Raw genomic sequence first — 27,383 nt, 5'->3', positions numbered from 1 at the left:
AATCTGGCCAGATGAGTATGGGATGGCAGAGAAAATGCCAAGGTAAGGATGCCAATCTGGGGAGAGCTGCTCACCCCTCTATAGAGGGCCCCACTCTCCTTCCCACCCCAAGACAACATAACTAAACAGAAATGGGGTGAGGCAGAGAAAACTAGCACACAGTAGCAGGCAATCCATACATGCTTGTTAAATATGTATAATGGGGAAGAACACCGGCCTGAGAACAAGGACACCAGGTTTTAGGCATATCTCTGGCCCTAAGGAGCCAGAACTTGAAAGAGTCACTTTATCTTTGGTCCTCGGTTTCCTCATCCATGAAGTCAGGAGGTTGGACAAAAAAAGCACAGTGGCAACTGGAGCAGCTGGAGCACTGTATTTGAAAGGACTGTGAGGTGGGAAAGACTCAATCAGCAATGTCTGTTGCAGGCATAGGAAAGTACAGACACCCTCACCATGCATTTGCACAGTCTAGGGATCATCTCTAAGTTCTTTCCATTCCAATGCTCCATGAGTTGAGGACAACATTGCAGGAACATGTGGAACTAGGGCTGCAGCTAGGGACACCTTAAGACAATGATGGCTTGTGAAGGCTTGCCTCTTGGCTGTTTCTCTAGTTCCTTCCCCATGGACTGACTCCAGAACACTAAGCCTAATGAAGCACCCCTCTAATGGAATGTCAGAATCCAATAGTGTGTTCGTTGTCACTTCCAACATGGTGTGTTCCATTGGGCTCTCCAAGCCAAAGCATGATACATATTCCCATCAGTGCTACCCTCCCAATGCACAAATATAGTAAGCTGTAACATCCCCAGATACAGGAACATCCCTACAGTGGGAGTTCCACACAGTGTAATATGTTAGAATCAGATGGTGGACTCAAAAAAGACCACCCTCCTTTATAAATAAGAAGGTGTGTTCCAACAGTATGGCGTGGTGCAGTGGGACTGCCTCTAGCCCACCAGAAGGAGCTGCCCTCGCTGAGGAGAGAGCAGCGTGGCTTCTGGCCGGGGGCACCCATGAACTTCACAGAGGTGCTCAGCAGGACTGTGGTAAGGGACAGAGGCAAAGGCTGTTTGCTGTAGTGGCCCTGACAGAGGTTCCTGGCTCAATGGCCACTTGGCTGCTGGCCACATCCTACAAGTGGGTCTCCTTCTCCCCAATGATTAGTCCTTCCTTTGTTGGGGAAGGCCCACAGTCCTGGCTGGTACCACGGTCCAGACACAGGTGTTGCTTGGGCTGCGGGAGGCTGGGGTCGGGGGTGGTGAGCTGTTGCAGGCGCTGTGGAGAGAAGAAGGAACGAGTGGGTGCTACCGGTGAGAAAGACAAAGCTGTTTCATCCTGGTTGTATCCCCAGGGCCTGGTACAGAGCCAGGCACACTGGGGGCAGCCAGCACAATATGAGTAAATACATGAATAAATATTTTGAGAAGAGAGAAGAGACGATCAATCCCGTGGCGATTAAGAGCATGAATGGGCTGGGTTCTAGTCCCAGCTATGTTACTACCTATGCAACTTTTAGGCAACCCATTTAACCCCTCTGTGCCTTATCTGTAAAACGAAGATAATAATAGTACACAGCTCATAGTATAGTGCCTGGCACAGGGTCAGTTGGTCAATAAGTGCCTATTATTTTTTATGAGGAGCAGTACTACTATTATTACTGTTATTGGTGCCATCTTCTTCCCCTCCTTCTTGCCTTGAATGCAGATGTGATGACTGGAATGATGACAACCTTCTTGTGACCATGAAGTGGTAAGCATGATGATAAAAAGACGTGCTCAGGATGGAGGTGCAGAAATAGAGGAAGAGTTTGGCCCTAACAACTTCTTTTCAGCAGCTGAGCCAAACACCAGCAGCACCCATCTCTGGTCTCTTGATGTAAAAAGAAAATAAGCCTATTTGCTTATTGCAGGTCGGGTTTTCCATTACTTGTAGGCCAGGTAGATTTCTGCAAGTGTAATGTCTTTGTGGAGCATGTGCTATCCCCTTTTGGGAAGGCATGTCTTAAACTCTAAACAGGGAGCTTTTGCCCATGCCTCCCCAGGCAGAATTAAGAAAAGAAACCAGGAATGAACCATGATAGCTGGTTATTAATTTCCTGGGAGCAAGGAATTTGTGCCCTATAAATCTCTGTCTGGGCACCTTGAAGTTCTTATTGTGACTCAGTTTCCTCCATAAGCATTTGACAGTGTACCCATGGTCAATCTGCCCACATGATTGGCTGGAGGTCAGATTCTGAAGGTCTAGGATTCTAGGTCTTTTGAGTGTTTCTGGAAATGAAGCCATTGGACTGGTCTTCAAAGACCCTTCTCTTTGAGATATCATCAGACCAAAGAGCTGTCCCACACTCAGAGCTGGGCCCTGCCCATCGTGCCCTGCCTGCAACCTCACTCAGCAACCCCCTTTAATATATCACTTCCCCTGGCCCCTACCTTCTTGAAGGAACCCTGGGTCTTCAGAAGGGTGATGATGATGAACAGAGGGACGCAGACCATGGAGGACAGAGCCAAGAACCAGCCGATGGAGTAGCCCCAAGGAGGGTACACATAGATGTTGTTGTATTTGAGAGGTGTGTACTTGCTCAAGGAGAAGAGGAAGGTGGCCTGGAAAGAGGGAGAAGTGGATGCAGATTAGACAGAGAGCCCTTGAAATCCTCTCTTTAGCTGCTTAAATATCCAGTGACAGAGGACAAGTAAAATACACTGAAGTGGGGGCGCCTGGGTGTCTCAGGTGGTTAAGCATCCAACTCTTGATTTTAGTTCAGGTCACGATCTCAGTCATAAGATCGAGCCCTGCATTGGGCTCAGCGTGGAGTGAGGAGCCTGCTTGGTTCCTCTCTCTTTCACTCTCTCTCTCTCTCTCAAATAAATCAACTTAAAAGAATACACAGATAGATAAATAAATACACTGAGGTGCTTCAATGAGGTAGAATAGTAAAAGCCATTACAAGCTGTGGGCCAAGGCATCACTTCACGGAGGGCTGAGACAGGAGGTGGTGGGGGAGGGGAGGGAGGAGGAGCCCTGAGCAGGCAGACAGAAAGAGACCATAACTGGGACGTCTGGCGGCTGGATGGAGGCGCTATGAGAAAGGAAGGGAGCAGAAACTGTAGGGTAATGATGGTAAAGCAGAGAGATGAAATGGTCCCAGGAAGGAAGGGCAGGAGAACCAACCCAGAAGTGGAAATGGACCAGCCTCCCAAGGTAACTGGACAGGCAGGAAAAGAGCCCCAGAACCCGGGCATCCTGTTCCTTGTCCCCGAGTCTTCTGGATGTAGGAGGAGATATAGGGGTAGCTGGGTGGGCACATACCAGGCAAAGTCCAGGGGTCAGAAAGAGCCAGGAGATCTTCACCAAGGGCCATGGCCGGTAGCCAATCATGTCTTCAACGTTGTCATAGAACCGATCTGCCCCTGCCCAGGTGGGAGGGGAGTGTGAGAACAGGAGGAAGGGAAGAACTCATGGTATCTGGGAAGGACTCACCTGGCTTTGCACTCTTCCCCCTACCCTATGAGAGGAAACCAGATCCAGGCACATGAATGAAATGGGTCCCTGGCACCCCAACCACAAGGCAGGGAGCGAGGAGGAAGAAGGGGCTGCCACCAAAAAGCCAGGTGCCCTTGAGAGAGTCACCTAACCTCCCAGTTAAATCCTTTGGCCCCTTGTCTAGGAATGAAGACCCTACTAACCACAGAGGTGGGTGTGAGCCTAAAATGGGCACAATGACTGTGCAAACGCTCACTTATATATGCCTCAGACATGACTTCAGTTTCAAGTCAAAACAGCAAAGTTCCCACTGTTCCAAGCATAGCGTGCTGAACTCACATAAGGCCAGAAAGCCTCTGGGAATGGAACAACAGTCTAGATTCGACACTCTGGAGGAGCCACTCTGTGTTCTTAGAAAATCTTGCTAAGAGGCTTGCTTTGTGTTTGTGGAAACACTGACTGGATTTGTTTACTGTCCTTCTGTTTCCACGTTTGCTCCAGATCCAGATCCAGCCAGTCTCCCAAAAAGAAAAGGGCCGCTGATTGGGAAAGACAGTTGGAGGGCCCCCTAGCCCTTCCTCAGGAAAAAAAAAAAAAAAGGAACTTTCCGCTGATCACTGATGGGCATGAAATGCCACCATTAGGGAGCCATTCCTTTGGCTTCTAAATTTTTCCCCCAGTTAAAAACCAGATGTTACTAGGAAGGGGTAACATACTAAGGTTTCTCAGCTACTTATACCTTTCTGTGATTGAGTTTATCAGATCTTCTTTGAGAACAAGTTCTGAGGAGCAGTAGGGGAAAATCAGAAAGACATCAGATGCTTGAGGTGAGAAGACAGGTGACCTGTCCCAGGAAAGGAAAGGACACCAAAAAAGAAGGCCTAGAGTAGCAAAATAAAAACCTTCTTGTGGCTTTCCTACCTATGCCCAATACACGGCACCCACCTACCCTCTCTGCCCTGAGCCTTGTTACACTAGCAGTGTGTTCCCCCCCAACCTGGTGCAGTGGAGTCAGATGGTTTGGGTATGATGATGCCTCCCCCACTTACTCTCTGTGTGAGCTCAGGCAAGAGACCTACCTCTCTGAGCCTCACCTCCCCTGCACAGGCTGTTGTGTGGGTTGAGGGAGAATGTATGATACAATCATCACGTTGCTTGGCATTCAGCAGTGCACGGACTCCATGCATAAAGATTTCTCCTCTATTGTCATCAGGCACAACAATGGCATGGATGTCACAGCACTCAGCACCACTGGCCAGTTGCCCCAGCACTGAGGGGGGTCAGGGAGGTTGAGGGCAGTCAATGGAAGGCAGAACTCACTTTAGTTTAAGAAAGAAATGCATAACAGCCACAACAAAAAAAGCTACCTCAAAAACGTGGGAACGAGTTTTCTGTTCCTGGAAGTACTCAAGCAAGGTCTGGGTGGTAACCTAGAAAGGGAGTGTGGGAATGTGTGGAGGCTCAGACTACGTGGCCCTGAAGATCTCTTCTGACTAGGACTCCCACTGATGAAGTGCCTCCAGCAGTTTCCGCATCAAGAAAACGGCACACTGTTGTTTCTGATTCCTCTCACTAGTGCAGGAAATCAGTTTTGTCCTTACCGCAGCTCTGTCTGCCACAATGAGAAACGCCTGGGTTCCCAGAGGCGGACAAAGTTCCCAGAGAAAAGAACCAGGGCAGCAACACCAAGACCTATAGAAACCAGAGGGCTGGCACACCCCGCCTCTCACAACCTTAGGGGTAGGCTCTCCCCACCTCCCCCCTCCACTTACCATACACCCAGCTGATGCAGATCACTTCAAACACTGCCAAGAAGAGCAGGCATATGCCACTGGAAGCGTAATAATCAAACAGCTGGAAGATATACATCCCGCCCTGCAGAGAGGCAGGGAGAGCTGGGCCTTGGCCAATGGGGGAGGGAACCCGCTCCTCAGGGACAGGGCGCACACCCATCTGGGCACACATCCTGCTCGGCCCATGGGAAATTGTTCCTTGCATCTGAAGGCGGTTTGGCCAGGCAAGACAGGCCCTTCATTTAACATCGGGACAACAACCTGACAGCTACGGGGACACTGGGAACTGCCTGCCAGGGATCGTATCTCCTAGAAGTTGGCCCCACCTCACTCTGAGAGTGCTCCACTCCCCTCTCCAGGCCCGAAGGACAGCCAGGGCCAGACACTTACCGTGTTCTTGGAGAAGGTCCCTCTCTTTCCTGTGGGGTTGGGTGGGTGGCAGAAGGTAAGCCTGAAGCTGCACCCACCTTCTTTAATATGAGGAGGGGAATCTGGCTAAGAAGGGCATTCCTGACAATGTCATTGGACCAGCTGGATCCAACCATGCCTGAAACCAAATATCCCTAGACTTTGCAGTTTCCTGGCCCCCCCAAGGCTCCCTTTTCTGCTTAAGCTAGCTTGCATTTGGTGTCTGTCACCCGACACGGAAAGACAGCTAACTAACACAGGTAGGTTCTGCCTCGCGGTCCCCACAACCTTGCTGTGAGGAAGGTGGGCTCTGAGAAGGGTCACCAGTGCACCCCACGGCTCCCTCAGCTTGGGGCCCTGCCTGCAGGCCGCCCCCCTCTGCTCACCTCCGTGACCAGGAAGAGCCCTAGCAGGTAGCACACGATGGCAATGGTGAGAATGAGAAGTTCTCGCCTCCCGCTCTTCCGGAGCTGACCGGGGAACATGTCCACAGAGGCTGTCACCAGGCACTCCACACAGACAAACTGCGGGCAGGAGGGAAGCCGGGGTGAGAGGCACCGCCTGCCCGTGGGCCTTGCCTGGCGTGGCCTTGCCCTGGCCGCCTCACACCCCACTCACCCGTGCTGATGCACAGGAGCGCAGGAAGGGGCACAGGGGCAGAAACAGGGTGGCCAGCCCTGCCCTCGGCCGTATCTCTACGACCGAGGGTCCCAGGAGTGAGGGTTGGAGGGGGAGATATGTTCCGTCCCCAGGATGGGGGGTGGGGCTGTGGGGGGAGAAAGCAGGTGGCCCCCCTCACAGAAGAAGGTCTTGAGGCCAACGGTCACCCAACCAACTGCAAGGACAAACCCTGGAAAGTGGAGTGGGGCTTGGAATGTAGGTCAGGGGAAAAGGTGTTGGGGGGGGGGAAGGGAAAGCCCAGAACCTCAGAAGCTGGCAAGAGGGTCACCAGGGCAGGGAGGGTCGGGGTGGGGTGACGAACCTGGCTGTCCAGCCCTAGGAAGATGAGCATGATGAAGAAAAGGCAGGACCACAGCTGGGATAAGGGCATCATAGTCACCGCCTTGGGGAACGCGATGAAGGCTAGACCAGGACCTGCAGGCACACAGCACAGTCAGGAGAGCTCCTGGCTCTCACTGCCCTGGCGAAGAGCCTTCTCCCAAGGCACTGTGTGTGTGGAGGGGCAGGGGGAAGGGGGAAAGCGTTTAGGGGAGTGGTTCAAGAGATCAGGGTAGTTTCACCCCTTACTCTGCTCTCTGGTTCTGGGGAGTTGGCTGTGCATTGGTTCATCCATTTATCCATCCCTGCACACAACCGTGGGGCTACCCGCCCTCAGTGCCCTCCCCCACCTCCCTCCCTCCCATGAGAAGGCCCAAGCTCTGCCCCCAGTTGCTGAAAGGTTCTCATAAGCCAGCTGCTGGGACTCCTGCCTGGGACCCTGTAGGAGGGATCTGTGTTCCCTGACCCCCCTTCCCCTCAGGGCCCAGACAGCAAAGTGGTACCTACCAGACTCGGCCACTTCAGAGATGGGCATCCCCTGCTCCTGGGCCATGAAGCCCAGGATGGAGAAGACCACGAACCCGGCCGCGAAGCTGGTGGCGCTGTTGAGGAAGCAGAGGGCGATGCAGTCCCTGCGGGGCGGGGCCAATGCAGAGGAACCAGGAAGGAAAATGAGGAAGAAATCCATCAAGGGAGGGGAGATCCAAAGACAGCAAGCGGGGAGAGGAGAGGGAACAGGAAGGCAAAATATGCGAGAGGAGAGAAATGGAAGAGAGAATGGGCGAAAGACCACGGTCATGTAGTGGAAGGTGAGAGAAGAACGTGAGGAAGAAAGAAGAGGAGGGAAGGAAGACACTGAGTCTGCAAGATGAAGCTGATTCCCCGACCTCACTGCAGGCAGGTCTGGCGCCCTGGGGTCCCACAGCGTCCCCACCGCCCAGCCCTACCTGTAGCAGTTGTTGTGGTACTTGTTGTAGCTGCCCAGGGCTGTCAGGCACCCCTGGCAGATGGCGAAGGAGAAGAAGATCTGGGTGCCCGCGTCCATCCACACCTATGTGAGACCCCAAGAAAGTGGCAGAGGGAGTGGGAGGGTGCCCGCCCGTCATCCCTCAGCCCCAGCGGGCCCCCCTGGGTGTGCCTTCAGAGTCGCTTATTCCCCACTCTCTGCTCACAATCTCTTCACTGGCAGGCCAGGTTTAAATTTGCCTCTTTTGGGGGAGAGGCGCCTGGGTGGCTCAGTCGGTTGAGCATCCAACTTCAGCTCGGGTCATAATCTCACGGTTCCTGAGTTCGAGGCCCACATCTGGCTCTGTGCTGATAGCTTAGAGCCTGCTTTAGATTCTGTGTCTCCTTCTCTCTCTGCCCCTCCCCAACTCTCTGTCTCTCTCTCAAAAATAAATAAACATTAAAAATTTTTTAAGTAAATTTGCCTCTGGGGGCACTTCGTAGGCACCAAGTACTTGAATTTCTCAGGTGGAGTGGCGGTGCCCCCGAGAAGGCAAAGCCTACCTGCAGGGCAGAACTGAGAGCACCTGGCTCATTCAACAAGTGCTACCTACGGGCCACTTCATTAAAATATAAAGAAAAACACCACCAGGACTCCACGGGGAGGGGGTGCAAAGAATGCACTCAGACAAGTCCTAGAGGAGGAAATACAAATGGCCAGCAAATCTGTGGGAAAATGTCCAGCCTCACAGCAGTAAAAAATAAAAAAAAAAATTAAGACAACAAAATGATACTATTTTGATCTATCAAATTACCAAAGGTTAAATTATTATCGAATCTCTCATGGGCCCTGCAGAAAAAAGGGTACCCTCCAATACTGGGGGAGAAAGTCCACATTTCTCTAAAGCCAGTACATTTCAAGAACCTTAAAGGCACATGCTCTTTGACTTAGTGATTCCAGGGCTGACTGCCATCAGGAAATAATCAGAGAGGTGGCAAGAGATTTAAATATGGGGTGTCCAATGCAGCTGTATATACGATCATAAAAAACTACATGACCTTAAATGTCCAAGAATCAGAGATTGAGAAAGTGAGGACCCCGACCCCAGGGGTGAGCGTTCAGAGGACACGGGGCCTTGTCTGCTTTGCCCACTGCCCCACTCCATGGTCAGAGAGCCACCTGGCACTGAACGGGTCCTCAGTACATTTTGGGTGAATGAGTGACCGAATGGATGATGGATGGAGGACATATTATGCAAGGATTTAAAATGACTTCTACAAATGAATGTGATAGCATGAAAAATGCTTACAGTGGAATTTAAATGAAAAAAGATGCATCTCTCTGTATATAAATATCTCAAATACATTAAAACAAAGATACACAACACCAACTAGAAAAAGAGTTGGAAGGAAATATACTAAAATGCTCATAGAGATGATACCTGAGTGGTGGGATTACAAGACACCTTTATCTAATTTTTCTCCAGTGGAGATATATTGCCTTTAATCTTTTTTTAAAATGTTTATTTATTTTTGACAGAGAGAGAGAGACAGAGCATGAGCGGGGGAGGGGCAGAGAGAGAGGGAGACACAGAATCCCAAGCAGGCTCCAGGCTCCGAGCTGTCAGCACAGAGCCTGCTGCGGGGCTCAAACTCACAGACCGCGAGATCATGACCTGAGCTGAAGTCAGACGCTCAACCAACTGAGCCACCCAGGCGCCCCTTTTTAATTTTTTTGCAGGGGGGAATATATTGCCTTTAAACCAAGAGAAAAGCAACTACAGATTTTCAAAAGTACAGCTCTGGTTTGGGGTGGGAGGCATCTGGGAAAGGGTCCCCAGCACAACCCCTACCTGGGGGTCCTTGAGGCGAAGCAAATCTGGCTTCAGGTAATAGATGACACCCTCGTAGGCTCCCGGAAGGGTGATGCCTCGGATCAGTAGGATGATCAGCATCAGGTAGGGAAATGTGGCTGTGAAATAAACAACCTGGAGGGGAAGCGGGGCCAGGTCACTGCTGTTGGGGACACAGCTGCCGGGAGGTACCAGGGAGTCTGCGGTAGTCCTCCTGTCACCCCTCCTCAGGCAGCATGAGTCACACCTAGCTCAGGGTCCGACACCTTCTTAGAGATGCTGAGAGCGTGTGAGCACCTGTCTTCCTTTACACATTCCAGTGGGTCTTAGGTGCCCTGGCAGGCAGACTGTGAGATATACATCAGCAGGGCAAAGAGGGAACAAGGACAGGGAGGGGTACAAGCTTCCAGCCATAACATTTCGAAGACTATTTTAGAATTCAGGGGCGCCTGGGTGGCTCAGTCTGTTGAGCGTCTGACTTCAGCTCATGTCACGATCTCCCAGTTCGTGAGTTCGCGCCCCACGACTGGCATCCTCTGTCCATCACCCACCCCTGTCCCTCCCCCACTCACTCTCTCTGTTTGTCTTAAAAATAAATAAACGTAGAAAAAAAAATAGAATCCAGAATCTGTTCTCCCTTAATCCCTCACCCTAGCTGGTCTCCCTATGCCCCTGGTGAGTGTGGGACGTGGTGAGGGAGGGGGAGCAGATCGCCACAATGACCTGTGGCAAAACTTAGACTGCACTTTTCCAGGCTTAAGGTTGGGCAAACAGCAGTGGCCTGAGCTTTGGGACATGGAGACACTCAGATGGGTCTACTCGGCCCCTGACCAAGTTTAGCTCCTTAACCCACGGGGATGGCAATATCTGTGTTATTATCACTATTTCTAGTTTTATTATAATTACAACAATCCGTGGAAAGGCAAGGCTGCCCCCCAAGAACAGGCTAATCAGAGAAGTCAGCATCCCGTCTACTCCTGGCTTTAAAAAGCATGAGGCATCCACCTGAGATTCCTTGGGTTGAAAATAAGTGTTCAAGTCTGAACTCTCTCAACACATACAATAAGCCACTCTTGTCCATTCTTGGCTTAAACCCCCGTGATTACTAGAAACTCACCACCTCAAAGATAGTTCTGTGTGCTAGTTCTTACCAAACATTGTCTTGTTGTGTTATTAGGTGCAAACAGCAAGTCATAAAAGTGTATGATCCTAATTGTGTAATATACACACATAATAGATACAGATATACACAAGCATACTTAAAAAGGAAACTAGAAGGCAATACAGCAAAACATTAACAGGGATTAGTAGATCCAAACTGCCACCATGCTGGCTCCAACAGTGATTAGGGGACTTTTATGCTTCTCATTTTGCTCTGCATGTTTCTTATGTAAACAGGTCTTTTAAAGTAATATTGAAAGAGAAAGTCCTTCCTTGTGCTGAGCTAACCTCTTCCTACCATTTTCCCCTGCTCTCACCATGCCTCTCCCCTAAACTACTCTTTCAGTTCTCCACAGGGACTCTGTGAGTGTCTCCATGGATTCTGGGGGGCTGCAGAGAGCTTACCAGGAGCCAGAACACCTCACCTTGCCAGTGGACTTGACCCCTTTCCAGATGCAGAAGTAGCAGATGACCCAGGCAAGCAGGAGGCACAGGGCCAGCTCCCAACGGAGGGCCCCCAGGTCATGGATGCCTGAGGTGATGCCCAAAACACGTCTCCTGAGGATGGAAAAAATGAATAACCAGGTGAAAGGCTACAGGGGCACAAATCGCCTTTGTCTTCAAGTCTCTTGATTCTTAGAGCTGACCCCACACATCTCAGGTTCCAGGCTTCCCCACCCCATCCCCCTGCACCTCCCCTATGGCCATGCCATGTTCCCACCTGTAGTCTGTATGCCCCTGGCCGTTAGAAGACCAAATCACGTAATCCCATAGGTATCTTTGTCTTTCTAACCATCCAGCTTTCTTTGTTGTACAGAGAGATAGAGATAGATAGAGAGAGAGAGTGAGGGTGGTAAATAATAAATGGATAAGTAGATGGAGAGTAGATATTCAGGTTGATGCACAACTACATGGGTATCAAACAGAGGGGCTGAATGTGTTTTAGTACCTAAAGGGTGTAGGGAGTAGTGGAAATGTGTGTGCGTAAGCGTTGGTGGACATGTGTGAGGTTTGGGTGACATGGGGTCGTAAATGTGTGAGGGTGTAGGTAGACACATGTGAGTGTTGGTAAATAAGTGTGGGTTTTCGGTAAGGGTGAGGGTACAGGTATACTTGTGTCAGAACGAAGGTGGACACGTGGGCATGGGCAGATGTAAGGGTGTAGTCAGGGGAAGGGTGGAGGTGTGAGTATAGTGTTTGCCAGTTTTTGCAGTACAAATGCTTCCTCCTTGGCCAGTTTCAAGCCACCAACATGACATCACTGAACACAAAGCTGGGGAGCGATGTGCACAACCAGCTCTCCTTAGCTGGGACAGACTATTTGCCGTGCACCTGTGGACACGTGTGGGTTGATGTGAGTGTTCCCTCATGGCTCAGTGATGTGCGAGGTGGGGGTGGGAGGTGGGTAAGTGCTGAAGAACATGCACAGAAAGGCTTGAACTTGTACTCCAAGTCCCAGACCTCAGACATCCAAATTTCCTGCTTGGGGCCCTTAGCACATGGCATCCAAGCCCAGCACCTACTCCCAGAATTCCATGACAGGTGAAGTGAAGTTCTCAGACGGGGTCGCTGTGCGGGCTCCTGAATGGTTCATAAAGTCCACGCAATGCTCTGTTGGGAACAAGGGGTGGGGCGGGGGGCTGTGCATCAGCTGGGGACCAGATGGGGAGAGATGCCCTCACATCCTAGTCCCTCCAACCCTCTGACCTTGCAGCCCAGCAGTCCCCATGATTCCCAGTCCCAAGAGCTTCCCCTGGAGCCCCCATTTCCCAGGAGTTAGCCACTCAAGTGGTTCATGGGACCATGTGCCTCCCTCCTCATGTGCCTCACACTGCTCTTGTTCCAGTGAATCTGGCTGTTTCTCTGGCCACCCCGCCCACCAACCTCTGACACAGACCTCGGATCCCCTCTGCCCCTATAACTTGCTCACTCTCTCTCCACTCAGCAGATGAATGGACTGAGTCCTTGGGCTTGCTCTTCCCCCCACATGGCTTATGCTGTTCACATTTTGGGTCCTTCTCATCCTTCAGGCCTCAGCTAGCTCTTTCCCTCCCACTGCTGTATAGTTTCTGCAATGTTTCTTTCACCCATTGCAATTTGTGATTGTTTTATTAACTTGTCTCTATCACTAGACCACACACTCAAGGAGGGCTGGGGCCACGTTGCCAGTGCTCACCCTTGGATCTCTAGTACCTGGCACAAAGGGAGTGAGGATAACCCCCTGCAGTTATATAAAACATTCACAGTCTTGTTGGATTTTTGGTTCTCCTAATGGGAACCTAGCCTAGGCTCCCACAAAACTGCACCAGAGGCCACAGAACTTGGCTTTGAGGCAAGTTATACCATGTGCTCTGTCATTGTTCGCCATCACCAGCCACCACAGGCCCAACCCCTAAGGAGAGGCCCCCTCCCAGGGGCTGAAATGATGGATACCTGTGTTCCAGGTATTGGTACAGGTTGTCCAGGGCAGCTCAGAGGTAAAGGAGCTGAACAGGTAGAAGAGAGCCCAGGCGAGGATGATGATGTAGTAGATGTTCAGGTAGGACTCAATGACCACCGACGCCAGACCAATGCCTTCGGGAGTAGGGCAGGCATGGGGAGCAACAAATAGAATCCAAGAGATCAATGTTAGCCCAACAAAGTCACATAGAAGCTGCCAGCTGTGGCTAGAAGGACATTGGGTACTAAACGAACAGAACACCCGTGGTTTGCTTGTTGGCCTCAGAAGCCATTTACAGCATATTTTTCTTTTTAAATTTATTTTTATTTTTTAATGTTTTTAAATTTATTTTTGAGAGAAAGACAGAGCACGAGAAGGGAAGGGGCAGAGAGACAGAGGGAGACACAGAATCTGAAGCAGGCTCCAGGCTCTGAGCTGTCAGCACAGCCCCACGCGGGGCTCGAACTCACGAACCATGAGATCATGACCTGAGCCGAAGTCAGACGCTCAACCTCCTGGGACACCCAGATGCCCACAGCATATTTTTCTAAGTAAGAAAAGCAGGTTACAGAATACCATCTCAGGCATTCTTCCACTTTTGCAATATATATTTGAATGTATACCTTTTTTTTTTTTTTTTCTGATGAGATAAAGTCTGGAAGGATTGTCATCCAAAAGTTAACGGTGGTTGTCTATCTAGGTGATAGGATTTCGGCTCATTTTTTAAAGTTTGTTTGTTTTTTACCTTTTGTCCATCTGCATTTTCTAGTTTTTCTGTGACAATCATGCATTACTTGTGAAATAAAAAGTGCAAAACCAAAAGATAAGTGCAAAAACCAAAAGAAACCAGCAAGGAAAAAAGAAAGGAGAAGTGGTCGCTGACTGTCAAGAACTCTGGAGCGTGAGTCAGTCTCCGCACGCCACCTCGCTGCAGAGTGCGGGGCCAGAGTGTTGGCAGAGGCGTTCTCACACCCAGGAGCAGCCTGGAGGCTGGCTGTGGCTCCCTATGGGGGGGAGGTACCAAAGGGCAGGCACAGTCACCCCCACCCAGCCCGTCTGCTCCTGCAAACGTGGGATCTTTGCCACAGTAATTTTAAAAGTAGCACGTTGCCAGGGAGGCTCTTAGTCCCGAGGTGTGAAAGCTGGGCAGAGGACAGATCACAGGCCTGTTTGTCCTGAGTCCTGAGTCCTCGCCCGGGCTCAAGAACGACTTAAGGAAGGCCAGCTCAGCCCCAGGGCAGGTTGGAGAATCAATGCTGACTGTCAACAATACCACCCATTGGCCAGGCAAGCCCACCCCGATTGTCTATTCCCGCTGGCCTGGCAAACTCGACCAGAGGCCATCCGTGTTTTCCTGCATCTGGGTCCCTGCAAAGCATCCAGGCACTGGGGGGACGGGAGCCCTAAAGTGGCCGTGGCCAGGGCAACTTGGTCCTCGGGAGGGGCGGTGGCTGGGGCTGCTGATGGTGAGGAGGGTCCCCCGGGGGAGCCGGTGGCGGGGATATTCAGAGCGCGCCCACAGACGCCCACACACCCAAACAAGCGGCCACTGTGCGGCCACTCGCCCGCCGGAACGCACTGTGCTCCCACCGCCCGCCCCGTAAACACCGACCTGACCCTGGAGAAGGCAGGGCGCCAGGCTGGGGAGGGGAGGTGCCCCTTCTCTGAGAGGAGGAAGCTTGTGCCTGTGTGCAAATTGAAGAGGGAGGGTGGGCGAGCACAGGGTGTGCCCAGGCTCCCTGGGAGGTGAACTGTGGGCTGGGTGCAGTTAGGCAGGTGGCGGGCAGGCAGTAAGCAGCCTGGACCCTCCCACCAACATAGGTGCACACACCTTGAGTGAGCCTTTCCCTGAGACCCCAGGCCTTGGAGTCCCTTCAGCTTGGAAAAGACAGAAGGAGCAGCAATCGCTCCCCACAACCCCCATCCAACGCTTAGTCTGCTCCCCCTGTCTGTGGTGACTCCCTTGGAGAGTTAGTACATGCGTGCCAGAGAGGCCGGCCCCTGTTTTGGACACCCAGGGGCTCGCGTGGACCTTGGGATAGAGCCCAACTGGCTGGGACAGTAGGCTGCTCTGGGGTCTGGAGCAGAGCACTGAGAAACTCTGTGCTCCGGCTGAGGCCACAGCACTCCTGGAGCAGCCAGAACTCATGAGTAGAAATGCATGTGGGCCAAGCTTCCCCCTGCCCCGGCCGCTCACTGCTGCCGCGACAGGGGCCCCACGGACGCCCCAAGAGGGACCAGTACCAGACCAGCCTTGTACCCCAACCAAACCCCCAGTCAGTGGTCAGGGACCCGGCCTGCTCAGGAACCAGTGTTTCTCTACCATGCCCACCCCCGTCCAGCCTACCGAGCTGGGCAGCAACCCCAGATAGCCTAGTCCCTGGGCTCCCTTAGGGACTGACATGAGGGAAAAAGTCCTCTCCTCATTTCAAATATGCAAGAAACCTCTTGGAGACCAGGATTGGGCTTCCCACTGGCCCCCAGGGGACTGGTCCAATCAATTAAAGATGGGGTCAGGGAAGGACACTCCAAACTGCTCACACTAGTGCCAGCAACTCCATAGAGGGAACAGGAACTGTCCCTAACATAATCCCGAACACAAGAAATAGCATGAATTTGCAGCTCAGGGAGGCCTGGGTTCAAATCCTTAGCGAATGACCTCATTTTCTCATATACAAATAACTAAGAGAGTTATTACTGGAGGATTCAATGAGGAAATGCATGTAAAGTGCTTACATGAGCCCTAACACATAGCAGGGCTGAGCAGATGTCAGACGACATCGTCTTCATCATCATGACTATTGTTATGTACTCTGGGACCACGCCATGTACCCAGGAACAGCTTTCCAGGAAGCCAAGGAAGATGAAGCTCAGGATTCCTCACTTGCAAGGACCCCTTCCAAGGCTCCTCATCTGAAGTTTCACTTGCAATTTTGTGCTGTCTTTCTTGAGGAATGCTTTCCTCCCCAGCATCTATAAGCTTTGGGCCCCACAAAGTCTGGCGACACTTCCTGGGTCGTCCACAGCACTTAGCACGGGATGAGAGGAGATGACTAGGAAGCAGTGGCCCCAAAGGAAGGGGAATGGGGTGACGGAGGGATAGAGGCCCTTGGGGGCCCTGGTAGGAGGGCAAAAGGGAACACTCACCCTGGAGAAGGGGGCAGATCTTCCTCCAGGCTGTCACACTCCCTTGGCTGGTGTACTGGCCCAACGCCACCTCCAAGAAGAACACTGGGATGCCACAGGTGAAGAAGAAGATGAAATAGGGGATGAAGAAGGCTCCTGTGGAAGAAGGAGGCAGGAGCTGAGCCCTCAGTCCTCGGAGACCTGTGCCCCAGTGCTCGTCACCCTCCTCACCCTCCCAGGGGCCCAAGTCGGCTTCCTCCCATCTGCTGGCAGGGACAGGCAGAAATTTTCCAGTCTGAACCCCACTCAGGATAGGAAAGGCCTTTGGAGAAAAATGAGTAAAAATTTAGGTGGAAATCCTAACAGACGCACTATTTATTTTCTCAGTGTGCTTCACAAACTCAGTCAGTTTATTATTTTTGGAACAAAAACATGTGTTCTGTATAATTTGATATGCTTATTAAATTATCAAGTTTGTTACATGTTAGAGAAAAACAAACAAAAACACCTTGGAAAAATTATTTTCCCTCTAATAATTTTCAGAGGGTTTTTTTTCCCCTCCACCAGGCTCTGGTCTGAACTGGGGTCTTAGCAGACAAGGCCCTTCCTCTGCTCAGGCAGATTTCCGGGCACTGGGGTTTCAGTAGCCATGTGATAAAGCACTGACCTACAGGCCCCCATAGGAGGCCAGGCCTAAAAAGCATCTGATAAATTATGGAATTTGAAGACAACCCTAAGCCATCAGAGCCCACTTCAGTCACTAAGATAGTGACCTCACCTCAGAAGTGTATCCATGGGTGAATGGAATATTGTTTACTGTACAATAATAACACTTAGCACCTATTTGCTGCTTACTATATATAAGGCATTCTTTTTTTTAAATTTTTTAATGTTTATTTATTTTTGAAAGAGAGAGAGAGAGAGACAGAATGTGAGCAGGGGAGCGGCAGAGAGGGAGGGAGACACAGAATCCAAAGCAGCCTCCAGGCTCTGAGCTGTCAGCGTGAATTCACAATCCATGAGATCATGACCTGAGCCGACGTTGGACGCCCAACCAACTGAGGCACCCAGGTGTCTTTGTAAGGCATTCTTGTAAATGCCTCACCAGCATCAAAATCCTCAACAAAGCCACCTCCTGTGGGGTAGGTACTATTGTTATCCCCATTTTACAGATGGGAAAACTAAGACACAGATGAGGAAACTGAGACGCAAACCCAGCTGGTCTGATCCTGAGTCTGTGCTCTTTTTTTTTTTTTTTTAAGAGAAAGAGAAAGAGCTCAAGTGTGAGCAGTGGAGAGGGGAAGAGGGTGGGGGAGCTCAAGTATGAGCAGGGGAGAGGGGCAGAGAGAGAGAGAGAGAGAGAGAGAGAATTTCAAGCAGGCTCCACAATCAGCATGGAGCCCAATGAGAAGCTCAATCCCACAACCCTGGGATCATGACCTGAGCTGAAATCGAGAGTCAGAGACTCAACCGACTGAGCCACCCAGGCACCCCGAGCCTGTGCTTTTAACCACTGCATCATAAGACCACTCAAGTAATCCACTTTACTTTGTAGACAAAATAGAAAGTGCAAAGGGAAAAAGCATTGTACACCTTTTCAGTTTTTTATATACACACACACACACACACACACATACACAAACACATACATACTTCTTTTTTTGCAAAAGTGAGAACCTACTATAATCACTTGATAACCATTTAAAAACACATCAAGAACCTATTACATCAATAAATACATATGTCATAATTTTAATGGCTATATAGTATTCTGCCTTATGCATCTACCCTAATTTATTCCATCAGTACTCCCATTGGCATTTTTGGTTGTTTTATTGGAAACTCTGCTGTGATCCGTTGTCCACAGCCTTGTGCACTTGCCTAATTTGCTCCTCAGTATAAGTTTCCAGTAGACAAATTTGTAGGTCAGAGGGTATGCATATTTTTTTTTTGCTTTTTTTTGTGGTAAAATATATATAACATGAATTTTACTTTTTAACCATTTTTAAGTGTACAGTTTCGTGGCATTAAGTACATTCACATTATTATCCAACCATCACCACCATCAATTTCCAGAACCTTCTTACCCAACCCAATCTGAAATTCTGTAGCCGTTAAATAGGAACTCCTTGTTCTCTGCCTCTCCCCAGCCCCTGGTAACCACGATTCTACTTTTTCTCTGTGAATTGCTATTCTAGACACCTCATAAAGAGGGATCATACAGTGCTTATGCCCTCAAGGTTTATCCATGCCATTTTAAGGCTGAACAGTATTCCCTCTTGTGTATATACCACATGTTTGTCTATTTGTCCATTGAGGGACATTTGGGTGGATTTCCACCTTTGGGGTTTGAACATTTTTTTAAGGTCTTTGACATGCATTTCTAAATTGCCCTCCCAGACTCTCACACCAATCTGTGCTGCCAGTAGCGATATGTGAGAGTGAGACAGAAGGATTTGCGAGTCTTCTGGGCCCTACAGAACCATAACAGCCAGTAACTCTGAGTCCTGACGACTTTTTTAACCCCAGGTTTGCCGGTACATCCTGAGTACTGCTGGAACATTCCTCAACCCAGTGCCAGTACCATCACTGACTCCAGTTTATGTGGCTTAGGTGGCTGAGGGGCAGCGTTCAGAAGTGTTTGGGCTGGGGGCTCTCCCAGAGGGCACTTTCCCAAAGTCTGGTCTGTGGCGGCCTGTGACCCATGGACCCCTTCTGCTGGCTTGTGTGGAGGCCCTTCTCTCTACTGAAGGAGACAGTCTCAGCTCTACCCTTGGCATGTAGACTTCAGCCCCACGGAAACTGGGGAGAGCTCAGGAGGCCTGGAGATGGGCCGCCGTCAGCCTGAGTCCACCCCAGAAGGGCAGTGAGGGCCTGGGCCATGGGCAGCAGTGGGAGGAGGTTGGTTCTGGATCGCCTGGATGGTTTCTCCATCCTTGGCTTTCTCCCTGGGTTTCCAACGCACTATCACTGCAAACACACTCCCCTCTAATGAACTTCTGAGAATCCTCACCTGGGGAGATTGCCCTGGCCCACATTTCTCTTGGCATCTGCCCAGACTCTGGGCACCAGAGGCCTGATGATGCCCCACAGGAATCTGTGAAGACAGGATAACTTGAGACGTGTTTATAATCTCCCTCCCTCTGCTCTAAGGTAGGCCTTATTACCTCTGCCAAGCACACACTCCTGAACCACTGAGTTTCCATTGTCATCTGGAAACTCAGAATTCATAAAATTCTCTCTCCGAGTGAACCATTTTTTGAAGATGATCTAGTTTAGTGACTCCCTGCTTTTTTGTGACCAAAGACATTATTATACCAATAACATTGTTTTTTATCCTTTTGGAAAGATTTTTCTCTACAAAACTATTTATTAACTAATAATAATTATCTATTAAGCAATAATAATTGATTCATTTATCAGTAAAAACTATATTTAACTGCCGACTGAGAATTATGGTCAGCTTGAGATAAACCCTATTATCGCAATGAGTCAGTACAATTGTAAAAGCCTGAAGCAACGAGTTGACATTTGAGTTGGTCCGTGAAGTCATGTCCCCCACACAGATCCATTATCAAGTTGTCTGCAATGAGGAACATGTGTTACTACTTTCCTAGACCCCCACACACCAGTGACCTCAGATCGGGACCTTTGATCTGGCTCAGCGTCTCTTGTTAAAGGTGAGGGAAACACGCCAGGGCCGGCGGGGGGGTGGGCAGTGTGCCTCCTCCAGGTACTTAGGTTGGGACAGAGCTCAAGTGAGGACACAAGGGACAGAAATGAACACAGACCCTGGCCAGGAAATGCAGTCTGGTTCTACCTCTTCGCAGATGACCCAGGCTCAGCCCAGCGTCACTGCACACTGGCACAGGTGCTTGTCTCCCCAGGCCGCCCCACAGTACAGAGGCCACAGCCACAGTGCAGCCACCAGGTGGGACGAGGCAGCGTGGGCCCTGGAACCCGAAAACCTGTCTCCTTTTCGGACGGCAGGGAGAGGATGCGGGAGCCTGCGAAGCAGGCTACCAGCTACCAGCTGGTTCTACGGTCTTGGGCAAATCGCTAAACATTCTGAGCCTCCACGTGCTCTATGAGATGAGGGCTCAGCCTAAGTCCTCTTTAGCTGGAGCATTAACACCCTGTGTGTCCGTGAAACTGGCCTAGGACGGTTCAGTTCGTGAGTTCAAGCCCCACATCCGGTTCTCTGCTGTCACCGCAGAGCTAGCTTTAGATCCTCCGGCCCACTCTCTCCCTGCCCCGCCCCTGCTCATGCTCTCTCTCTCTTTCTCTGGCTCGCTCCCTCTCTCTTTTTCTCTCTCAAAAATAAACATTAAAAAAAAGAAAAGAAAAGAAACAAGTTCTTCTTGCTTCCCCTGATCTCTGGCCAGGATTTATCCCCCACTCCCAGGCCTGGCTCCATATCCCTGACCTGCCAGGAAACCCCAACGCTATTTCTTTGGAGCCATCAGTTCAAGCAGCTTGTAATAATAACTGTAAGTTTTGAAACACAGAACAAGTTACATAGTAGATACTCAGTAAATACTTGTCAAATTAAATATGAATCGTGTTTAGAAGGATTTTCTAAACAATGATTACCTTTAAATAGGAATGTTTCTTCTTTTTATCTTTCTGGAATGTTTCTAATTTCACAATATACATATGCGATTTGCACAAGAAAAATAAAGATATTTTCAAAAGGGAAAGATGAATCTGTCCAGTCACAGGGGCACCTGGGTGGCTCAGTCGGCTAAGTGTCCAACTCTTGATTTCAGCTCAGGTCATGATCTCACGGTTCATGGGTTTGAGCCCTGAATCAGGCTCTGTGCTGGTAGCACAGTTCCTGCTTGGGATTCTCTGTCTCCCTCTCTCTCTCTGCCCCTTCCCCCGCTCACTCTCTATCTCTCTTTCAAAATAAATAAAAATTAAAAACTTAAAAAAAAAAAAAAAAGAATCTCTCCAGTCACAAATAAATTCATATAAATGAATTCTTCCATTTGTATGAAAATTCCAAGTAGGTAAATCTATAGCCACAGAAAGTAGATTAGTTGTCACCAAGGGTTGGCAGGGACACGGAATACAGTGACTGCTTATGGCTTCGGGGCTTCTTTCTGGAATGATGAAAATGTTCTAAAATCAATTGTGGTGATGGTTGCACAATTCTGTGAATAGGCTAAAACCATTTAACTGTACACGTAAAAAGATTAATCTGGCCCCTTCCCACCATGCCCCTACTCATTTTTATTACCAGTGCTGAAAAATAATAAAATTAATGTTCCTTCAATTAAAAAAATCATAAACAAGGTAATATCACCTCTCTGATCAAATTCTTCTACAGTTCCCATCTCACTCAGAGCAGAGGCTACAAGATGTGCGCCCTGTTACCTCTCTGATCCCTTCCCCTACTCTTGCCCCCATCTGTCTCTGCCCTCCTCTTCAAACATGCCAGATGCACTTTCACCTCAGGACCTTTGCACTCACTGGTTGCTCTGTTTGGAATGTTCTTCACCTGAGAACTGTCCATACGATTCACTCCTTTACCTCCTTCAAGTCTTTCCTCAAATGTGACCTCCTCAGCTAAAGCTTTGCAGCTCACCTTGCTCCACATTTTCAACCCCACCCCCTCCCCACCGATGACCCAGCTTTGCCCCACCCCTTCCCTGCTTTGCTTCTCACCATTCCACAACTCGCCATTCAACATACCACGCATTTTACTTGTTTGTCTGTCATCTGCCACCTTGCACTAGGAATATGTTCTGTTTTGTATCTAGAACACTGCCTGGCCCAGGGTAGGCCCACAGTAACACAGGTCGAATGAACGAATCCTATCAGCCACTGACACTGTCCAGAATAATGAAGGATTGTTAGTAGTGTATCTTACTAAACACTCAGATTCCTTGGTCCTGCCCATTACCTCGATTAACCTTCACCGGAGCCCTGGGAGGCACCATCCCTATTTCACAGAGGAAGACCCTGAGGCGGAACTAGAACTCAGACCCAAGCCCTCCAAACTCCATTCCAGCCTCCTTCTGGTTTACCGCATCGCCAGGCAGGAGGCGCCCAGGTGGGCCCTGCCTGGCAGTCAAGGCACGGCTCTCCCCACCACGCCTACCTCAAAGTGAACTCACCACCTCCATTTTTGTAGCAGAGATAGGGAAACCTCCAGACATTGCCCAGCCCAATGATCTCCCCGGCCACTGACAGCACAAACTCCATCTTGTTGGTCCATTGGCCCCGATCCTTCACCTGGTCCTCGCCTTCCTGGTCCAGCTTCTCTCCCTCCTCAGGGAGCCAGGAGACCACAGGAGGCCCGTCCTCGGGGACTTCCATTTTTCTGTCCATAGCCACGGGGTAGATGGGGGGGCCGCCGAGCCGGGAGCGGGCAGGATGGGGAGACAGGCGCGCCTGGTGGGAGGACAAGGGGTGAGCCGTGCAACCCCAGTGCGTGCCCCGCCACCCCTGCTTTCTCCATCCTCGTCTTTTGGCATCCGTATAACATTGCTGTAATATCTCATATGGTTGCAATATTGTTTAATATTGTCGGACTGTTGATTTTCTTCCTGAACTCTCAAGGACTTTTACACCTGAAGTTACACTTTGCTCTCATAACTCAGAGACCAAATAGGGAGCCAATCTTAGTTTGTCCATTTTGCAGATGGAAAAACCCAGGCCTCGAGAGATGAAGACCACGCAGGAGTGGACTGGGAGGAAAGGGCTCGGGGTCTTTTATTCCGAGTCCCTTTTGAGCTTTACAGCCAGCCACCATGCGCGCTGGGCCCATCTGCCCAGCTCCACAGGGTCCACTGAGTGGCGCCAGCCCAGCCTCCGGCCTCCAGCCCAGGAGGGATGGAAGCCTGCCAGGGGTGATAGGAGGTCAAAGGGCAAGTGTGGCTTAGGTGACTGCATGGTCTTCCCCTAGCGGTTGTGTGCTCACTCCCGTGCCAGGTCATTGATCGGCTCAGGGTAAACATGGGAGCCAGCTAGCCGTGGGTGTCTGATTGGGAGGGAAGGAGAAGGTGGGGCCTCTGAGCAAGGCCAGGTGAGACCCGGAATCGGCACCAGAACCAAGTACCTACGGCCTTCGAGGGAAACCTGGCTCCTTTTCTCTCCGGCATACCTCTGTCCTGAGAACACGCAAGGGGTCCTGGTGGGAGATCCCAGGGCGAGACTCACTTGGGTAGTGGTCATCTCCAGGTCAAGGTGGCCCCTCGTGGGAGACCCAGAAGTGGCTGCCCATGACAGCGGGTCACTGCTCTTCCTCAGTCCCTGCTCCCCTAAAGAGCCCAAAGCTCCCTGAACTGCCAGAAAAATGATGTGGTCGTTCTCAGCTTTACTCTGTGCCTGTCATCATCCGTTTGTCAACCCCCGGGAGATAAATTGCAGCACTGCGGTGTTGTCCTGGAATCCGTGTTTGCCTTCCCCTCCCTCCCCTACACACAGCTGCCCTGAGGCCACCTCCGCCTTGGCTCCCAGTGAGCTGCCAGGAGGAGGTGCCCGGGCTCCAGAGGGAAGCGCCCACCCACTGCCCCTCACCTCCAGGGGCGCTGGGGGAATCAAAGTGACCAGAAGCTACCAAGTGCTCCATGCTTCTCCAAGGCTCTAGACAAACACAAGGGATTCTTTTTACTAAAAGAAGTGTCTGTGTTTATTTGTTGGTCCTTTTAACCCAGGCAACAGCCCAAGCCCAAGTCAGTTAGAAAGGCGTGGCAGGAGCCATTTGAGGTTATGGAAATTTTTGAAGGTGACTTCGAGGGTACAGGTTATCCCAGGAATGGGAAAGCCTGGCAGGGGGAAATTCTGGTATGGGGACTCAGAGGGTTCCACTGCAATCGCAGCCCAGGACAGGAGATGAGGAGAAGCACCCAGTGGAAATCAGAGGTCTTGGGCCTCTGGTGTCAGGGAGGAGGGAAGGGAGGAGGAAGGAAGGGAGGAGGAGGAGAGGGAGGAGGGGAAGAAAGCTCCCAGGTTCAGAGGAGACTGTCAGACCTCAGGTGGGGGGGGGGGGTTTGCTTTGAGAGCCAGAGTGTCAGGTTGGAAAAACAGGGCAGTCTGGCCCCAGGGGGAAAAGTTGGCGGGTACCTGAACGAGCTGTAGATGTTACATAACTGGGGTTAGGGCACCCTGACCAATGGCCCCCAATTCATTATCAAACAAATGAATGGATGAGTGGAGGAATAAATGAATGAATTCAAAAATGTTAATGGAAAAGCACCAGACATGAAACCCAAGTTCTAGTCCAGACCTAGCCAATAATAATATTAACAAAAGTTAACGTTGTGCCAAAAACATACACTTCTTTGTGTACGTTACTGAATTTCATCTTCATTAAAATCTTTGACGTAGGTATTACTGTTAACTCCATTTTATAAATGAGGAATTGAAGCTCAGAGAGGCTAAGGAACAGGACTTGACACCCACCAGGTGTTCAGGAAAACTATTTTTGAATGATTTGAATAAACTTACCAATACACTAAGCGGTGGAGCTGAGTCTCTAACTTGCTGTGTGACCTTAGGCAAATCACACCTCCTCTCTGGGCTTTAAGTCTCCCTGGAAGAGAGAATGATCCCTGTTCAACAAGGGCATTGGGAGGGTGGGGAGTAAAAATAAGATCCATGAAAGACAAGGAGAGATTTTTGCCTTTGCCTGACCAAGTACCAAGTACCAAGAGCTATAGTGTAGCTCAGCTCAGGGTGAGCCCGAGCACACAGGTCACCAAGGGGGTGGTCAAGGGACAAGCCTTACTTCGCAGACCAAAAGCAGCTATTCCAGGGCCCAGCTGTCCTGGACAGTTGAAGGAGGGGAGACCTGCTGGGGCAAAGGAGTAAACGGAGGGGAAACCAGAGGCGAGTGCAGGATGAGGAAGCAAATCTGAGAGCCCGGCTCGGGCACAGGGTTTGGGTTGTATCGGGATGGGGGAAGGGAGACAAGAGAACATACATTGATGAGCTGATAATGACATTTTTTTTTTAATGTTTAAAGGTTACTGGGAAGATCATAATTTGTGTGTTAGAATGAAAAACCGGAATGGCAGAATGAAAGCAAGAGCATGTGAGAAGGAAAGCTGGCCTAGAGCCACGGCAAAGCCAAGGGGAAACAGGCTGACAGTGCAGCAAGTGCGATTCAAGTTAGACTCAGGGAAGAAGTGTCCAGGAGGATGTCAGACACAAAAACAAGCCGTACAGAGCTCTCCTTCTGGGGTGACTTTTAAGAAGCCAGGAGGATGGCACGCCCCACCTTTCCGCCTCCCTCACCCCGTCTCCACGGTACCCTTCTACCCGCCCCCCCCCCCGCTGTGTGCTAGGAATAAACAACGGTGTCATCCACAGTTGAGATGCCTTCCAGAGATCCCCCCCTTCCCAAGGGTCCACCCGTCTCGGTCAGCTCTCCAGCCGCTTGCACCACCTTCCCACCCCCGCTAAGCTGGAGCAGGGCACGGGGCACGGATTGGAGCTCACCGCACATCCATGCCCTCCAGAAGCAAAGACACCTACACCCACACTGGGCTCAGTCTGCCCATCGAGGAAATCTTCAAGAGGCCTAGCAAGTCCGGAATTAACCGTGTTCAGGAGCTGAGCATGAAGACGGAGGCCTGGCCGGGGGCTAGCGGAGGAGCAGACAGGTGGGGAAATGCCGCCCCCCGTGTGCCGCCGGGATCCCAGTGCAGCCCATCACCCTCCCGGGCCAGCCCCGGCTACGGGGGCGAATGGGATGTCCCAGCCCCTGCTGCAGCCCACACCCACATACCAGTTCCTTTTTCCGTACACACACTGGTGCCGTTCCCGTCACGTCCCTTTGCACACACATACCTGTGTGCATGGCACCAAAACCTGACTCCGTCTAGTCCTTCACACCCTGTGGGCTGCTCGCTTCAGCTGGTGGCCGCCTGCACCTCCCAGCGGCTCCCTCATTGCCCTTCCCTGGCACAAGCATGCTCATGCCTCCCCAGCACCCCGAGCTGAGGCTGCTTCCTCCTTCTGGGAGACAGTTGGCTCCCTGCTTGCCCTGCCCCACCTGTGGGGGAGGGCAGAAACCCCTCATCTGCGTGGCTAATTGCAGGTCATGGGGCCTCAGGAATGCCCAAGCTTTCTCCTGTCTGCTCTCCCTTCCCACATCGCTGGGCACTGTCTGCTTCCCCTCCCTATCAGTCAGGTGACCACCCCTCTTTCCCCGCTTGTCTGGGGCCAGCCCCCGATCTCTGTACTTTCCCAGGATGGTCCCTGAGCATGGTTTGGGGAAGCTGGGGTGATGCCCCTTGTCCTAAGAGTCCCAAGCATCAGACTTTCCTCCGTTCCCAGGTTTTTGTACCACAGACACACACACTTCTGCAAAGCTTTGCCACCTGGGACTCAGCCCTCCAGCCCCTCTGAGGCACCTCTCAGGCACTGCGAAGGCACATCCAGTCCTCCACTTCCTGCTCACCTCAGTCCCGATCTCCGCTCCCGTGGTCAGCTCAGCTCCATGCCTTGGGTCCCCAGGACAGTCCCAGGGAAGCGGCTTGCAAGAATACCCAGAAAGACGGGACCTGAGAGGGAAACTGTCCACCTCTTCTCCTTCCCTTTTCCTCCCAGCTCAGAATCCCGTCCAAGTTGTTGTCCTGGGACTCCCAGACAGAAAGCAGCTCTGTGTGTGTGTGTGTGTGTGTGTGTGTGTGTGCACGCACTCACACACACCAGTGTATTGGGAAGTGAAGGGACAGAGAAATACCACAAGCAACAGGAGGGACTGAAGCCAAAAGTTTGTGCACCAGGATTACAACATCCGACTTCAGGAAGCCAAGTCCTCTGTCCCCAGCCCCCCACCCCCATCTCTCTCCTGCTGTGGGCTGCCCCCCCCCAGCCCTCCTAGTGGGTGCTGTCCCAAGACGGTCCCTCCAGACCAGCTCAGAGACTCATACCCAATCTCATCTCCCTCCTTTCTTTCGTCCCTCCCGCCTTCCCCCTTCTCACCGTGCCCCTCCAGCACCAGCAACTTCTGAGGGAAGAAATGAAGATGTACAGGTCAGGGAGCAGCCTTCTCTTGCCAGAGGAGTAGGATGGGAGCCACCAACCCCACGGTGGAAACTGACAACCTTAGGAGGGGAGTTGGCCTCAGTGACGAGGGCTCAGGAGGAGGGTGAATCACGCACTGGAGTTTTCCACCAAGTACCTGCCCTCTGTGGTTTCAAGGCAAGGCTCTGGACC

The 27,383-nt window shown here is 51.1% G+C and overlaps 1 protein-coding gene across 1 annotated transcript; it reads right to left on the bottom strand.

Moving 5' to 3' along the window:
• Positions 1-150: 150 nt before the first annotated feature.
• SLC6A12 (solute carrier family 6 member 12) lies at positions 151-26,813 on the bottom strand. The gene is made up of 16 exons (XM_047066954.1): positions 26,623-26,813; positions 24,666-24,750; positions 22,331-22,607; positions 16,230-16,364; positions 13,076-13,216; positions 12,166-12,253; positions 11,068-11,200; positions 9,482-9,616; positions 7,631-7,734; positions 7,191-7,315; positions 6,667-6,779; positions 6,071-6,208; positions 5,256-5,358; positions 3,310-3,410; positions 2,433-2,603; positions 151-1,278 (listed from the first exon to the last, which is right to left on the bottom strand). The coding sequence occupies exons 3-16, from the start codon at positions 22,542-22,544 to the stop codon at positions 1,135-1,137; spliced, it is 1,845 nt and encodes a 614-aa protein (XP_046922910.1). The 5' UTR covers positions 22,545-22,607; positions 24,666-24,750; positions 26,623-26,813; the 3' UTR covers positions 151-1,134.
• Positions 26,814-27,383: the final 570 nt, after the last annotated feature.

This window comes from Lynx rufus, unplaced genomic scaffold (assembly GCF_022079265.1).
Source record: "Lynx rufus isolate CCGP_SWC_20201006 ecotype Redwood Valley unplaced genomic scaffold, mLynRuf1.p SCAF_7, whole genome shotgun sequence".
Taxonomy (NCBI): Eukaryota; Metazoa; Chordata; class Mammalia; order Carnivora; family Felidae; genus Lynx; species Lynx rufus.
The sequence above is the reverse complement of the archived record's forward strand: the minus strand, read 5'-3'. Positions and strand labels throughout refer to the sequence as shown.